This window comes from Rhinopithecus roxellana, chromosome 10, assembly GCF_007565055.1.
Source record: "Rhinopithecus roxellana isolate Shanxi Qingling chromosome 10, ASM756505v1, whole genome shotgun sequence".
Lineage (NCBI taxonomy): Eukaryota > Metazoa > Chordata > Mammalia > Primates > Cercopithecidae > Rhinopithecus > Rhinopithecus roxellana.
The window spans coordinates 16,651,826-16,667,223 of record NC_044558.1 but is presented as its reverse complement, the minus strand read 5'-3'; the positions used below and the strand labels follow the sequence as shown (position 1 = coordinate 16,667,223).

The 15,398-nt window shown below is 40.3% G+C and overlaps 1 protein-coding gene across 3 annotated transcripts in view; it reads right to left on the bottom strand.

Annotated features, from left to right (window-relative positions):
• Window positions 1–739: 739 nt before the first annotated feature.
• PTPRO (protein tyrosine phosphatase receptor type O) overlaps window positions 740–15,398 on the bottom strand; it is a 272,959-nt gene continuing 258,300 nt past the window's right edge. For all 3 annotated transcript variants that reach the window (XM_010368473.2, XM_010368474.2, XM_030939691.1), the window contains 4 exons: window positions 10,933–11,087; window positions 8,409–8,544; window positions 3,082–3,202; window positions 740–2,051 (listed from right to left, as the gene is read on the bottom strand). In XM_010368473.2, coding sequence (XP_010366775.1) covers window positions 3,098–3,202; window positions 8,409–8,544; window positions 10,933–11,087 — 396 coding nt within the window. In that variant the 3' untranslated portion in view covers window positions 740–2,051; window positions 3,082–3,097. The remainder of the gene's footprint in view (window positions 2,052–3,081; window positions 3,203–8,408; window positions 8,545–10,932; window positions 11,088–15,398) is intronic.

Below are 15,398 nucleotides of genomic sequence, written 5' to 3'. Positions count from 1 at the left end.
CTCTTTCCTTTTGGGAAAATTGATCGGGCACTATTCGATCCCTACCTTGACGGGGTGCTCAAGAAAAACATAAAATATTTATGAAGTGCTTTGTTTCATGGGAAGCAATGTTCCAGGCTGCAAAACTTCTGTACGCTCTGAGCTGCAGTGTTGGAAATGTATGTCAGCTTACCATACATTGTATCAGCCCTTCCAAGGTTGCACATTTCACTCCTGACTGTCCATGTGTGAAAATCTAAGAATGTCACACATCCCTTTGCCACCTTTCATTAACCATGTTTGTTCCTGAGAGTGGTGCGATATGTTATTAAAATGTCCAAAAAGGGAAATAAAGGAGTGGGGGGTGAGAAGAAGAGGAGGAGGTGGTAGCAGGAAGGTGAGTAGGAACTGACAATCCCTGAGGAGCCCAAGCTGTTAACCTGCAGGGTATGGGCATCCTCTGCCATTCACCCTGCAAGGTGAAACTGAGAGTCACTGGCCAGATCTTGCAAGAAACTCTGCCAAGGTCTGCCATGGCCAAGCCTTCTCAGTGACAAGAGACGGTGGGGTGCAGAGCTGTTCATTTGGCATCCTTCACCATCACTGAGGTCACTGATAAAATATTAAGCTGATCTTCTATCTGTGGCTTCATGAAGATGATCAAGGATGGAGGGAAGCCAGGGGAAGGGGCAGTGTCAGGTGCATGAAGAGGAGCAAAGCCTTCTGGAAGCACACACATGGAGGCTCACAACAGCCACAGTTGCCACGGGGAAGCAGCCAGTTTGTGTTTACTTTCAACTCAAAGTGTTTTGTTGTATATCCATGTCATCACCTCTTATTTATCAGGAAGTGACACAAAGTAACAGGTTTCACAATGCCATCAATGTCATTTTGACAGCATTCATGTCACAATACACAATCATGTACTGTAATTATACAAAATCCAAAGAATAAAATGTTACTAGTCACACTCGTTAAAATGAAACTGACAACCAAAAGAATAACAAAACAAAGAGAAATCTCTGTCAGAATCCACAGAGACATTTGACAATATTACCAAAAAAAGTGGAGTCAAATAATTGTCCCAGCATGCTGCAGTTCATTGCCATAACTTCATAAATTCCCAGCTCTTTGGGGGAAAGAAAGTGCGTTTTCACAGCCTAGATAGTTCTTAAAGAAATAGCTCTCACATGTATGCAGGTCAACAGAACAAGGAATGCAAAGTCTAGGCACCAAGATTGCTCAGACAGCAACGGAGTTTAGAGTCCGACTTGACACTCTTCTGAACCAGATGTGGTTTCTCGAGAAAGAACCTGGACAGTAACATTAGTCCAAAAGGGCCAAGGAAGAAACACCAACTGTTAATACGGAAGAAAACCATCAAGAACTAGAACAGTTAAGACAAATTTTTTTCTACTCTACTTTGAAGTTGAATTATAGCTTTTCATATTTGGAATAGGAAAAGATTACACAGTTGATCTGTGGGTAGAACCCCTTTCTTCCGTGTCCAACCTGCCCACTCCAGATCCAGTGATGCTGGAGTACAGATAGTGCTGGCTCAATTTCCTTGAAGCAGAACGACCATTTCTTCTTGTGTGGCCATGCCTCCTTTGAATAATGAGGTATAATCTGATGCTAACAATGCCTGTTCCTTCCTGGGTAATGGGGCTGATGAATGGTGTAGGCAGAAAACAATTCAACTTTCTGATAAGAATCACACACATACAAAAATTATTGCACTTAAAAACAAACACTTAAAAATAAAAAACTCAGCCCAACCAGCAAAGGGCCAACGAAACTCTTCGGAAGTGCCGTACTTCCTGCCCTTTGGAGAGCGTCTTGACCTTCCTGGTGTTCTATTGAATTTGGTCCATTATTAAATGTCCCGAAGTGAAAGAGTCCAAAAAGACACTGTAGGCTCTTTAAGGCTAAGTCTTCCCGGTGCTTCTGTGAGATGAATTATCTCCTTGGCCACATATCACAAAGCAGGGCCTCTTTTTAGAATAATGACTATCAGGGCCCCCTAAAACAATCTGGAAGCAAGGGAGGATGGGTGCACATCATGTCCTCTCCTGTGAATGAGACAGAGAAAGACAGTAAGCAGCCTGGTATCATGGCAACCTTCTCCTGCTCCACCACTGCTCTCACTATGCTCAGTCTCACAACCCATGCAGATGTGGGCTGATCTGTGTATCTTTCTCTGTGTGCTGCCACCTCTCTGTGGGTCTGAATGTCTTTCCGTCTCCCAACAAATTTGTTTCTCTCTTTCTTTATTTTTTATCCTTCCTGTTCCATTGTGTGCTCTGTCTCTCTTGATGGATGTACAGGTGCAGCACTAATCCTATCCTGCTGCCCACTGGTCCATATGCTTCCCAGACTTTCAGGATTCTCCCATCATGCACCACTGTCCTCTCCCTACCCTGTCATTGACTCCTCTCCCTCCAGTATAGTCAGACACTCTACAGTCTGTTTACTGAACTAAATGGGCAGATTACTGTTACCTCAGCCAAGATTACTTACACCTCCAAAATCTGATCTCCTAGTCAAAATTGGAGTACAAGGCATTGAATATGTTACAAGCACCTTCATGAAGCTCAAGTAAGGGCTCACATAATAGGAGAGATCAAGGCATTTTCAGACTCTGCTATCCTGAGACTCTATTGTCACTGCTGTTTTTGGTTTTAGGAGTGTCCAATCCAGCTCATGCCTTTTTGGTAACCCCTTATACAGCCCTTGTAATCAATAAAATATCTGCACAAGATATTTAGATAGATTTGGATGGTAGTATCCTGATATTACAGGCACAGATCCAATAACAGAATAATTTAGGGTTCTGAGTAGAGGGAATGGAGGTGAAGTCATCATGAGGTGCAGAAACTCCTGTTTGTTGCTAACACCAACCAAGCTGCATTGAAACTCAAAGATCTGCTACAGTACTTGTTTCTCCCTGTGACCACCCATGTGAAGCCAGGAGCTGGGAAGCAATACTCTTGTGAAGTCAGAGTCAATACAAATGGCTACTGCTGTCTTTTGTCCCATCCATCACGTCCCCCTCTAATAGTTCTAAGACTGAGCACTTATGGCGAGCTCTTCTCCACTTACTGCTCCGGATTCTGAACTAGGACTTGCTAACATTCTCGTATATGACATCACTGATGCAGAACTGCTGCTTCTTCTTCATCCACATCAGTTGCACACACTGATGGATAAAAATGTACTGCTCCTGGAACAAAAGACAAAAACAGGTTTCAGAGCAGATATGTGCAAAGACATAATATTTTATACTATGATAGTTTTAATGATCAAGATCTGCTGTTAAAGGAAACCATTTTCATTATTTACAGAGATACAATTTTATAACTAGAAAATCCAAGAGAATCAACTGTAAAAGTATTTTGATTAATAATAGAGCTTAGAACATCATGGCTTTTTTTTTAAAAACAGTGGAATTTTTTCCCCTAACTTTATTGCAGTATAATAAAAATTGTATATATTTAAGGTGTACAATGTGATGATTTGATATACATATATTATGAAATGATTACCACCATCAAGCTAGTTAACACATTCATCACCCCAGATTATATATATGTTTATATATATGTGTGTATATATATGTGTATATATATTTGTGTGTGTGTGGTGAGAACCCTTAAGATCCACTTTCCTAGCAAATTTCAAGTATACAATATGGTATTATGAACTCTGTTCACCATGCTGTACATTAGATCATTATTAATGTTAAAGGAAATGAATACTCAATCAAATTACAGGGCTATTTTGAAAAAAAAAAAAAAAAAAAGGATATCCCCTTATCATACACCAAAGTAAATTCCAGGTAATTTAATAAATTGTCATTAAAAATATAGAGGAAAATATTGGTTAATTTCTGATCACTTTAGGAAAGGAATTTCTAAAATTAAGAGCAGTAGAATCAATTACAAATAAAAATTTCAATCTACTGTATATTTTAAAAAGTTAAAAAGAATAAAACATAGGGTAAACCAGAAACTGGGTGAGAAAAATATTTTCTAGAATTATGACAGAATATTGATACCTTTATTTTTGTGATAAAGTCATCTAAATCCGTAACATACAAATAGACAAATAAGTAAAGGACATCAGCCACTAGGCCAAATATTCCCTGGAAGGTAGAAACTATGTATTTTTATTCCTAATGCCTAGCACTTAGCTTGTGCTTATTAAATGACTTTTGAAGTAAACTCAGGAAATATTAAAATATGCCAAAAATAGTCAAGTAATAAAAAGTAAAGTGAAATCATTATTTTCCATCTATGTAGTGGACAAAGCTAAAAGGAAAAGATAATATTTGATGATGACAAGTTTGTTGAGGCAGTCCATTTTATCTATTATTTGCAGAGGCAGAATTAATAAAGTGCCAATAATGGTGTGGACACAGATAATAGTAAAAAGTGGGAAATAATCCAATTTAATGTTCTATAAAAAGGAGATCGGGGCCGGGCGCGGTGGCTCAAGCCTGTAATCCCAGCACTTTGGGAGGCCGAGACGGGTGGATCGCGAGGTCAGGAGATCGAGACCATCCTAGCTAACACGGCGAAACCCCGTCTCTACTAAAAATACAAAAAACTAGCCAGGCGAGTTGGCGGGCGTCTGTAGTCCCAGCTACTTGGGAGGCTGAGGCAGGAGAATGGCGTAAACCCGGGAGGTGGAGCTTGCAGTGAGCTGAGATCCGGCCACTGCACTCCAGCCTGGGCAACAGAGCGAGACTCCGTCTCAAAACAAAAAACAAAAAACAAACAAAAAAACAAAACAAACAAACAAAAAAAAAAGGAGATTGGTTTAAGTATGCAATAGTGTGTCTATAATGAAACATTAGTCTGTCCTTAAAATGAGATGTATAGAGTTTTAGGTAATTTTTGATACTATACAGGCTACATAGTAAAATCCTAAATGAGAAACCTAGAATGTAAATAGAATGTAAAGTAATACATATAGATACATATATACATATAATATGAGCACAATCATATAAAAGTTATACTTGAATGAAAGCCAAGATAAAATCACCAAAATTTTCTTTCTGCCAAGAAGGAAGGGTAATTTCATAGTGTTCCTCCTTTTTCTTTGTTTCCCAGAGTTTCTCTATAAGTAATACCACTAGAAATAACATTTAAATAAGATCCAGTCAAGATATCCATAGGATTTTAAGAAGCCTCCTGTGTAACAACTTCATACAAAAAATAAAATTAATATTTCAAACATCACTGGGTTGATACCTCAGCCTAACCTGTATTTTTCAACTACGGTTTGGAGAAAATGTATTCCCTTTTGTGGTGATGGTATCAGCGGCTGAGCTACTACTTGTGGTCATCACACATGGACACCTAATCCATTGTTTCTAGTGTTATGTCAACACAGGCAATAGATAAGACCAGAGATTGCCTGGACTTTCAATCTGCATCTACTTAGTGGCTACATTTTGTATCAAAACAAAAAACAACCAAACAAAAAGACCACAAGGAGAGTAAATAAAGACCTGGAGAGACTTGTCCTTGAAAGTCCCTGAGAAATCCAAACTGCAGATCAGGAGGAGAGGCTGCTCAAAGCAAAGCCCCAGCTGACCTCCAGGGAAGGGTATTAGAGGAAAACCAAACAAAATATTCGGTAAAAATAGAAGAGAGGAGAACATCATTCATAAGTGACAGTTCACAGTTTCAAAGCAGTTATCTAGGTTATATTATTTCCCATCATGTCTACTTTACAAAAATGAGTGAAAGTTATCATTCGTGTTTTACAGAAGAGAAATGGGAGCCTTGAGAGGTGACATGACTTGTGCAGCAGTAAAGTGGAGACTTGGGCCTCCCCCCAGGGTCTGGCATTCTTTCTAAATACGCCTCTATTTGTGTGAAGAAGCCCATGGAGCGTGTCTGGTCAGGTGAGGAAGAGGAAGAGGGCAGGTCACAGTGCAGTCCAGGCATGTTGCAATGACCCTGATATATGCACCTGGAGATATGGCTCATCCTATGAGCTACTTCTGCAATTTTTTGGGTGAGGTGGAGTGGTGGAATCAGGGCAATGTAGGGAAGGCTGGAAAATTAGATACCAGTGACGGGAGGAAATATGGTCTACGTGGGTTGATTATGTACATATAAACAAAGCTCAATTGGAGAATCATTTCATTCTCTTGAAAATCATTAGTGTCAAAGGAGTACTCTAGGAGGATACATGTGAAAAGAATAAGCTTTTTTTACTTTGTTCTTTCCTTGTTAACTTTTGTGACCTGGCAGCAGACTTTGAATGTGAATAGGCTAAAGGAGAATCTTAGGCAGATCAATCTGTATTCAAAATACAGGATGAACCATGGTGAGCAGAGGAACAGGGAAAAAATAAAAGTAAATGAACAAGATGTTCTAGACATAAGTTAAAAGAAAGAAAAAAAAAAAAAACAGACACAGATAAATAACTGGAACTGGAAAACATCCACCACGAGTTCCTGAGGGAATCAAGGGTCAAGCAAGAAAAGTTGGAAAAAGTAGGCAACCCGGGGGACCTCTGCCCTCTTTGCTGACTTTGAACTTCCCATGAGAGTTCAGGGAAGGGACACTGTACTTTATTTTTCATTTAATTATTTAATAATTAATTTTAATTATTTTTTGTTGTTTTTCTCGAGACAGAGTCTCACTCTGTCACCAGACTGGAGTGCAGTGGTGTGATCTCGGCTCACTGCAAGCTCTGCCTCCTGGGTTCAAGCGATTCTCCTGCCTCAGCCTCCTGAGTAACTGGGATTACAGGCGCCCACTACCACGCCCGGCTAATTTTTTTATATTTTTAGTAGAGTCAGGGTTTTACCATGTTGGCCAGGCTGGTCTCGAACTCCTGACCTTGGGTGATCCGCCCTCCTCGGCCTCCCTGTAGTGTTGGGATTACAGGCGTGAGCCACCGCGCCCGGCCCCAAAATCTATTAAGTTTTAAAAGGTATGAATTAAGTAAATTGGGAAGACCATTCATTAAATACAAAATACTTAAAATAAGGTGTGGCTCTTTGAAGCTTGGAGATTCGTATACATAACGTGGAGTTTTCATCACATATCAGGGTGCAAATTTATGGAAGTAAAAGCCAAAAACATGGAGTGATTAATAAAGCACTGTTTACTCACCAGATAGTGGACTCCTCTGGGAAACCAGACATTTTAAACTTATGATTAAAAAGTGATGTTGATGTCCCCACCACACTAAATTACCAGGCAGCATGACTGAAATCAAGAAAGTGAGGAAACCAATTGTACTTGCTTCCTAATTATCAATGAGAGGTCTGAATATTAACGAGGATAACTCTTTCGCAAGTGGTATGATCCTGCTGTAGCTCAGAAATGGATGCATTGAAACAGCCTTGCCAAAAGTTGGTGAGATAAGACTGGGGAGGTAGGAGGAAAGAAAAGCAAAGGGAGTGGGAAAGCAGAAACAGAGCTGAGACGGCCGCCATTACTCTGGGCTTTTGAAGTGATGCTGACATCTAGTGGTGCTGGGTAGGAAAACCATGAGGAAGATCAAAGCATTTTTAAAATATCCTGATACAGGTCAGGCCAGGTTGTGTTCTACCCAAGTGTTCCACCCACACACACTCTTTGAGAAAAAGGATTGTTGTAAGACTGAGGCTAAGAAGTCGCCAGTTGGGTGGGTGATGAGATTTACGAAGAAGCTGTTGTACTTGGGTTTTTGCGCCCACAGAGGTACACACCCACGGCTGATCTGAGGCAGGTGGTGCTGTCTGCCAGCGTTGCCTTGGGTTGCCACTCCAGACTAAGTGCATCCTCAGGCTTTCAGGGTGGGAGGACTTGGGAGAAGAGGAGGAAGACGGAGCACATAACACTGTTGGATATTTCAGAGGATGCTTCCATGTTGTTAAAATAATAAATCTTCATCACTGACATGAAGGGAACAGGCAATGCTGGTAGGGACTGGGAATCTTTAAAATCATAAAAGGGACAGAAAGCTCAAATCCAACTTCTAATCATCACGAAAAGTGAATTTGGGATAGAGTCACATGTAGGATAAACTAATGACAAATGTATTGAATCAAATCCAACATTTCAAATATAAATCAAATTGCACCAGTTCTACAGTCTCTATTTGGTGGCATTTACCCAGGATGGCTGTTATCTGCAATTGACTCTGAGTCTGTTCAAAGAGGTTTTACTCTTAGGAATCTACCCATGCACTCTGAATTATGATGCCAATAAAAGTGTAATCACTATACACCAAATGGTTTTCTGGAGGCTAGTGTCTATTTCTTTTATGCCTCAAAGCCGTTTGAACATATACAATAAGAAAATGGGAAATACAGAGACAAAGAAGTTTGAGAGAATTGTGTTGAAGCATACCATTGAATAATGGTAAGTTTTTCAGTCCAGGGAAAATTTAAAAATGCATATAGATTATGTTCCTACCTCTGTCTGTACCATAGACATCCGGTATGACCTCATTTCTGACACCAGCCCTAAGATGTCGACAAACTCATGATCCCGAATGTGCTGCAAGAGCCTGTCCAGGGCAATGAATGTTCCCGTCCGTCCCACTCCAGCACTGCAAAAGAATGTTCCGATGGCACATTATTCAGATGGTCCTTCTTTTTTTTCTCTTTTTTCTTTTTTGAGATGGAGTCTTGCTCTGTTGCCCAGGCTCGAAGGCAATGGCGTGATCTCGGCTCACTGCAACCTCTGCCTCTTGGGTTCAAGTGATTCTCCTGCCTCAGCCTCCCGAGTAGCTGGGAATATAGGCATGCGCCACCACGCCTGGCTAAGTTTTGTATTTTTAGTAGAGATGGAGTTTTGCCATGTTAGCCAGGCTGGTCTCGAACTCCTGACCTCAGGTGATCCTCCCACCTTGGCCTCCCAAAGTGCTGGAATTAGAGGCGTGAGCCACTGCGGCCAGCCCAGATGGGGCTACTTTACTGTTGAAATAAAATTGATGATTTCTAAAAAACTACAAATAGTACCCTTGTGGAAAAAAGAAGTCTAAGCTCCTGACAATATCTTCCACTTAACTGATTTTTAAGTATGCAGTTGTGCTTGGTGTTCCTTCTAATGTCACATTTCTGACTGTCATGTCTACCTTCCTGAGAGAGATTTGCACTGCATTGGCCACACCCTTTTTCAGGGTCTCTGCTTCTGGAGAAAAGTAGGGATTCCACGTTGAGTACTCTCGGGAGCTGATTTCTGCATTCAGAGAGCTGATGCACATAAACAATACCCTGTCTTTTGAACACCATCAGAGTTAAGCCCTCAGACCAGCTCAAAAGTCCAGTTGAGATGTCCATACTCTAACTCTAGCTCTGGGACCACAGAGATTTGTGTATCTTCAACCCTAAGTTCAGTTCACCACCCCAGACCTGTCTTACAGCACGCCTGCCCTTTTAGTGGGTCCTGAGCCTGCTTCCATCTCACAGGGACCTTTGAAATAGTTACCTTAAAATCACATGAAAAATGTGGACCCAGTCTCAGCCAGTCCCCCAATCCCAGTGCTCAGGGCACAGGTGGAAGTGGACGGACATGCGCCGGCCAACTGCCCCTTCACAGTCCCTAGTTCTATGTGTTGAAGTCAGCCCTTTTTTCCCTCCACTCCTCAGCAAAGAGCCAAATGGCTCTAAGCTTTGAATTCCTGTGAAATGATGGGAAAAGAGAAAGTTCAAGCCAATTATATGGAGTTTGCTAGAAAAATCCCACTCTATAAACCTTGAGTTTAAGGTTGCTTTTTCTACTAGACAACTCTTCCCTCCCAGGATTTCTCAGATAAAATGATCTGCTACTGAGTAAGCGCCTGTAAAGTCATATCCAGAACTGCACTTACTATCTTCCATGAAAGGAATCCATGAGTTTGACCCCAGAGTTGAACAGCTTCATTTTCTGCTCTTGAAAAAAACCATTTTGAGAACAGATAATCTTATCTGCTAAAGCACATCCTTTAACCTATGAATGCCTACAGTGGATTGACGGCAACGATATCTGCCCTAAACAGAAACTTAGTAGTTTATGAAGCATTTTCCTTTCCAGGGAGATGCACACTCCACACAAACACACATGAATGCACACACATACATCCTCATTCTAGCCATTCTAATTCACAAGGGCCAAGGCAGTAGGTCTGGGATTGTAGATTTATTTGCTTAGGTTGGCATGGCTGCCAATGCTTCCCTTCACATCTTCATCCCACCACCACCTGTCACGCCATTGGAGCATGTTTATGTCCCCTATTCTTTTGAGGTTGCATAAGGATTTTACAGCAGTATTGTATCACAGAGATAGATTTTGATGGAGCTTTGTTCATATAGTAGGAAGAACAAATTAAATTTAATGATAACTGTTCCTGTTGGGAATTAGTGTGGACCCTGATTTTTTTACATCCTATATCCTTTTTCATTCTACTGTCTGAAAATTTAAGAGACAATGCTGAAGAGGAAACGTAGCAAATATGTTTATCTTCAAAAGCTGAATATTTTCATTTTTTTCTTTTCTTTTTCTAGTTTTCATGTCTATTCATATAATGTTGAGCTGGGATCAGCTTTCTATAATTTGACCTTGTATTTGTCCATGTTGTAACTACTCAGAATCCTTGATGGGGCAGGATAATATCACATATTAAGGGCATGATCTTTGCAGATTGGCATGCCTGGATTCGAATACTAACTCCTCCACGTTCTGGTTGCATGAACTTGTGTGAATCCTTTAACATCTCTACCCTTCTCTATTTTTTTCCATTTAAAAATGGGAATAATAACATCTATCTTATAGGGTATAGATACAAGAAAGCCATAATAAGTATTGTATATAGTAAGACATCAATTAATCATAGTTTAAAAAATCAGAATTCATTTAATTTTCAACTAAATCTGATAAGGGCTTATGGAATGGTGAGCTATTCCCCTTACAGAATCAACTCCTAATATTTAATAGACTATGCAGTTGATGAGGTTACCTGCAGTGTATAATCATGGGACCTTTGCTCTTGGTAGCTTGCTGTCGGACCATGTGTACAAACTGCAGGATACTTTCTGCAGCATTTGCTGTGGGCACACCATGATCAGGCCATGCTGTGTAGTTAAAATGCATCACATCCTGCATCTCGTCAGCCTTTAAAGAAACAAAACCAAAAACAAGAATTAATTTTTCAGTTCACTGTTAGGATGACCCAGGACTCCACTAGCGATCACAGGTTAATCATGCAAAAAGGTAGAGCCATGTTCCACTCCTGGTCAGGACACTTTCCTTCCTTTCTAGTTTTAAGCACCATATCTGGCATAAAATAGGTAATGAAGAAAAAAAAAAACACACTAATTATATAAAGCTTCAAATAGTAGGATAAGTAGGCTAATCTGTACCTGTGTAATTAAGGACAAAAGCTTAAGCAGATTAGGGTTTGCATCCTGGCTCTGTCATTTAGAAGCTGCATCAGCTTTGGCTAATGAATTAAACACTGTAGAAAGTGCTGTTGGTGCCCTTTAGATACCTTTGCCAGCTTGAGGCACACTTTTCCCAGTTGCTGCTAACAGCACAGCAGTACCCATCTCTTGATAGTTGCCTTCCACTGCACAGAGGGACTTCGATGGAAAATGCCTAAGAGGTTGCATTCTCCTGCTGAGGGCAGCCCAGAGCTAATGCCCGACTAATTGTGGGGTACAAAAATCCAGCCTCTTTCAGAGTGAGACAATACCATGGTGCTGTTCACGCCCCAGCATTGTTTGTGGGATCCAGCACAGGTGAGACCTCAGCTGAATTCTCTGTAGGGCTTCTTCTCTATCAACCTGCTTCCCTTGCTCCCTTATGGGCTTTCCCCAAGAATGCACTTTCACAAAATCACGTATATGAGAATCCTTGTCTTGGGCTTTGATACTAGAGGACCCACCTCACTGAGCTTCAGTTTTCTCATATCTAAAAGTGGCCTAATGATACTTATAACAAGAGTTGTTGTGTGGATTAAGTGTAATCATGTTTGTGATATTATTATTTACTAGTACCTCCTTACTATCACTCACTGTCATCCAGCTCCATGCAATTGTATGGTTGGTTCTGGGAATCCCTAGTAAGTGAGTATAACTTGTATATGTATCCTATTCCTATTAACCCATACATAAAATATATTGTTGTTCCCTCTGCACTGAGTACATATTAACTAGAAGGTGGATCTTTCCAGATCAATTCTTTTTAGTTCCAACTAATTTGTAAGAGTGATATATTTTCCACTTGTTATCAACTGTCAGAAATATCCCAAACCCAGGCTTCATGAAGGTCTGATTCATCCCTCATTCCTCAAACTTGTGAAGAGCCTAGAATTCACTCAGAGGATGGAATACTGTAACCTAACTGCGAAGGAGGGAAGCTTGACCTCGCTGTCCATTTTGAACTAAGGTTTAAGTTCAGGTATTAAAAGAGAAATGAATTCCAAAGAGTCAGTGGTCTTAGGCAGAAAATAAATGATAAAGACAATTCATAAAAAAATGTATAAGTAAATATGTAAGATTTATTTAAATATACATAAGTTATTACCTCCCCTACACCCATTGTACCCTTGGCACCTAATATATCCCCAGTAGCATGCAACGCCTCCCCTACTATGTTCAAGGATTCTGGCTTGACACACAGAACATGAAGTCTACAAAGACACTGGCTACCCTCACTGCTCTCTTCAGGAAGTATGTTGAGAAACTATCTTGGGCATAATGAACTGTGCAGAATAATCTACTTATGCAACGTCAAGAGGATTTAAGAATACTCAGCCACCAGATAACTTTGGTTGCCAGGGAAGTTCAGGAAAATGCTTGCCCTGTTCAAATGCCGATCATAATTTGTATAACACGTGTACATTGTAGCCAATATATATATTCCAGTACAGTTGAGGTGAAAATGTATTCAGTTAAAAAGTGCAAGGTGGGCCAGGCGCGGTGGCTTATGCCTGTAATCCCAGCACTTTGGGAGGCCGAGGTGGGTGGATCACAAGGTCAGGAGATCGAGACCATCCTGACTAACACAGTAAAACCCCATCTCTACTAAAAATACAAAAAAAGTTAGCTGGCATGGTGGTGGGAGCCTGTAGTCCCAGCTACTCGGGAGGCTGAGGCAGGAGAATGGCGTGAACCCAGGAGGCGGAGCTTGTAGTGAGCCAAGATCACACCACTGCACGCCAGCTCAGGCGACAGAGTGAGACTCTGTCTCAAAAAAAAAAAAAAAAAGTGCAAGGTAATTTAAAATCATTTAAAATCAGGAAATCATTAAATTGTAGTTAGTTTCTCCGCAGCTACAAGGCAGGGGTCCTGGAACTGGGGTCAGCCTGAATAGCAACCTGAATAGCAAGGCACAAAGTCCCTGGCAACAAACATGTTTTTCATGATCTTTAGTCTCCAGCTCTCACTCAGTTTGTGCCAAGTTCCAAGTAGTAGAAAGTGACAAGTTGTGTGTTATGGTCATTTTTCTCCTTTCTTGTTAAAGGAGAAAACTCTTCTGGTTTTATCTTACTTAGCTATTCCTAAATTTCTCTTACCTTGAGTTCCTTATTTATGTAATTTTATCTTTTTGTAATTGGAAAAGTTTCCACATATCAAAATGGAATGGATAAAGAAGGGTATAAACAAAAAAATGAAACAAATTGAAAAATATATTAATTAGCACAGCACAATGTTCTTTGGGCAACTTAGCCTTCATTGTAGGAGCTTAGCATTTAGATTCATCATACTTATGGCCAAAAGGGGGCACTCTGGTACCAGATGCTTGTAACAAGTAAATTCCTTACAAGCAAACACTACTGTTCAATGTTTTATTCCTATTTTTCAAGTCCTTCACATGCTTGTCATTGAAAGACAGGTCATCATTTCAGACCAAAGAGAAGAAGCATAGTACTGACCCTGCAATAATCTATGTGACTCTTCTTTGTCAACAGACTAGGCAGTGGAACAGACCCTATTTTGTGCTCTGAAATTTTTTCTCCTATATGCAAACCTAGGGACAGATTCGTACTGTATTTGGTTATCAGTTTGCACTGGCTTTTCAATTGAAATAGCTAAGAACAAAAAACAGAGTTCAAATGGCATACGGATTGACAAATATTTTCTCTGATGGAAAGTCTATTGATGCTTTACAAGTGCCTTATTATTTTTGATATAACTCCTTCATTCACTGATTTATTCATTCCACAGGGAGAGAGCACTTGCTTCTGAAACTCACAGTATACTGGGGAGGCAGACACAAAAAGCGAGAATTGTAACTATCTATGGTGTGCTGTGATAAAGCAGCTTACTTGAGACTCTGCCCCAGTAGAGGAAAGGGCTAATGGTGTCCGAGCCCAGAGAAGACTCCACAAAGGAGGTGACACTTAAGCTGAAACTCTGCATTTGAGTAAAAACGTGCTTAACAAGGAAGCAATGTGAATTTCAAACGACTGAAACAACACTAAACACAGTCTGTTAGAGTTATACGGGGATTTGCCTAAATTCTCCTGATCATAAAAGACATTGTTAACTGCCAGTTAACAATGATTAAGAAGTGATTTTTCTCTAGTACATATCAATAAGTAGGCAGTATCAAGTTCTTACGTTGTATTGATATGGGCAATCTTTGTTTCCATTGCCTATTTTAAGGGTCAGAGAACATTTTCTGCAAAGGGACAGTTAGTAAATATTTTAGTTTTTGCAGATCATATAGTTTCGGTTGCAACTACTCAAGCTTGATGTAGCACAGAAGTAGTATAGACAATTCGTAAACAATGTAGGCTGTGTTCTAATAAAATGTTATATATGGACATTGAAATCTAAATTTCACATAATTTACATATAGTAGTTCATATAAAATATATTTTTTTGTTGATTTGTGTGAGTGTGTGTGTGTGTGTGTAGACAGAGTCTTGCTCTTGTTGCCCAGGCTGAAGTGTAGTGGCACAATCTTGGCTCACTGCAACCTCCCCCCACTGAGCTCAAGCAATTTTCCCACCTCAGACTCTTGAGTAGCTGGGACTACAGGTGTGTACCACTATGCCAGCTAATTTTTGTATTTTTAGTCAGATGGGGTCTCCTTGTGTTGCTTAGGCGATCTTGAAATCCTGTGCTCAAGTGACCTGCTCGCCTCAGCCTCTCAAAGTGCTGGGATTACAAGCATGAACCACCATGCTCAGTTGATTTCTTTTCAACCATTAAAAAAATGTAAAAACCATTCTTAGCTCATGGGCTTTATCCAACAGGCAGTGGGTAAATTTGTTCCACAGGCTACAATTTGCTATTTCCTTAACTATTAGAAAGGATTGTTTCTAAGCAGGGAAGAACATCTCAGTGAGAACTTTCCTATTCAATTTTGTCTTCGTAGAGAGCATGTTCAAGTGGAGAGGGCTATTAACAGTAAAAACTCTACATTCTATAGGCTGAGGTCAATGGCATGACTTCGATTGATGTTAGCACCTAA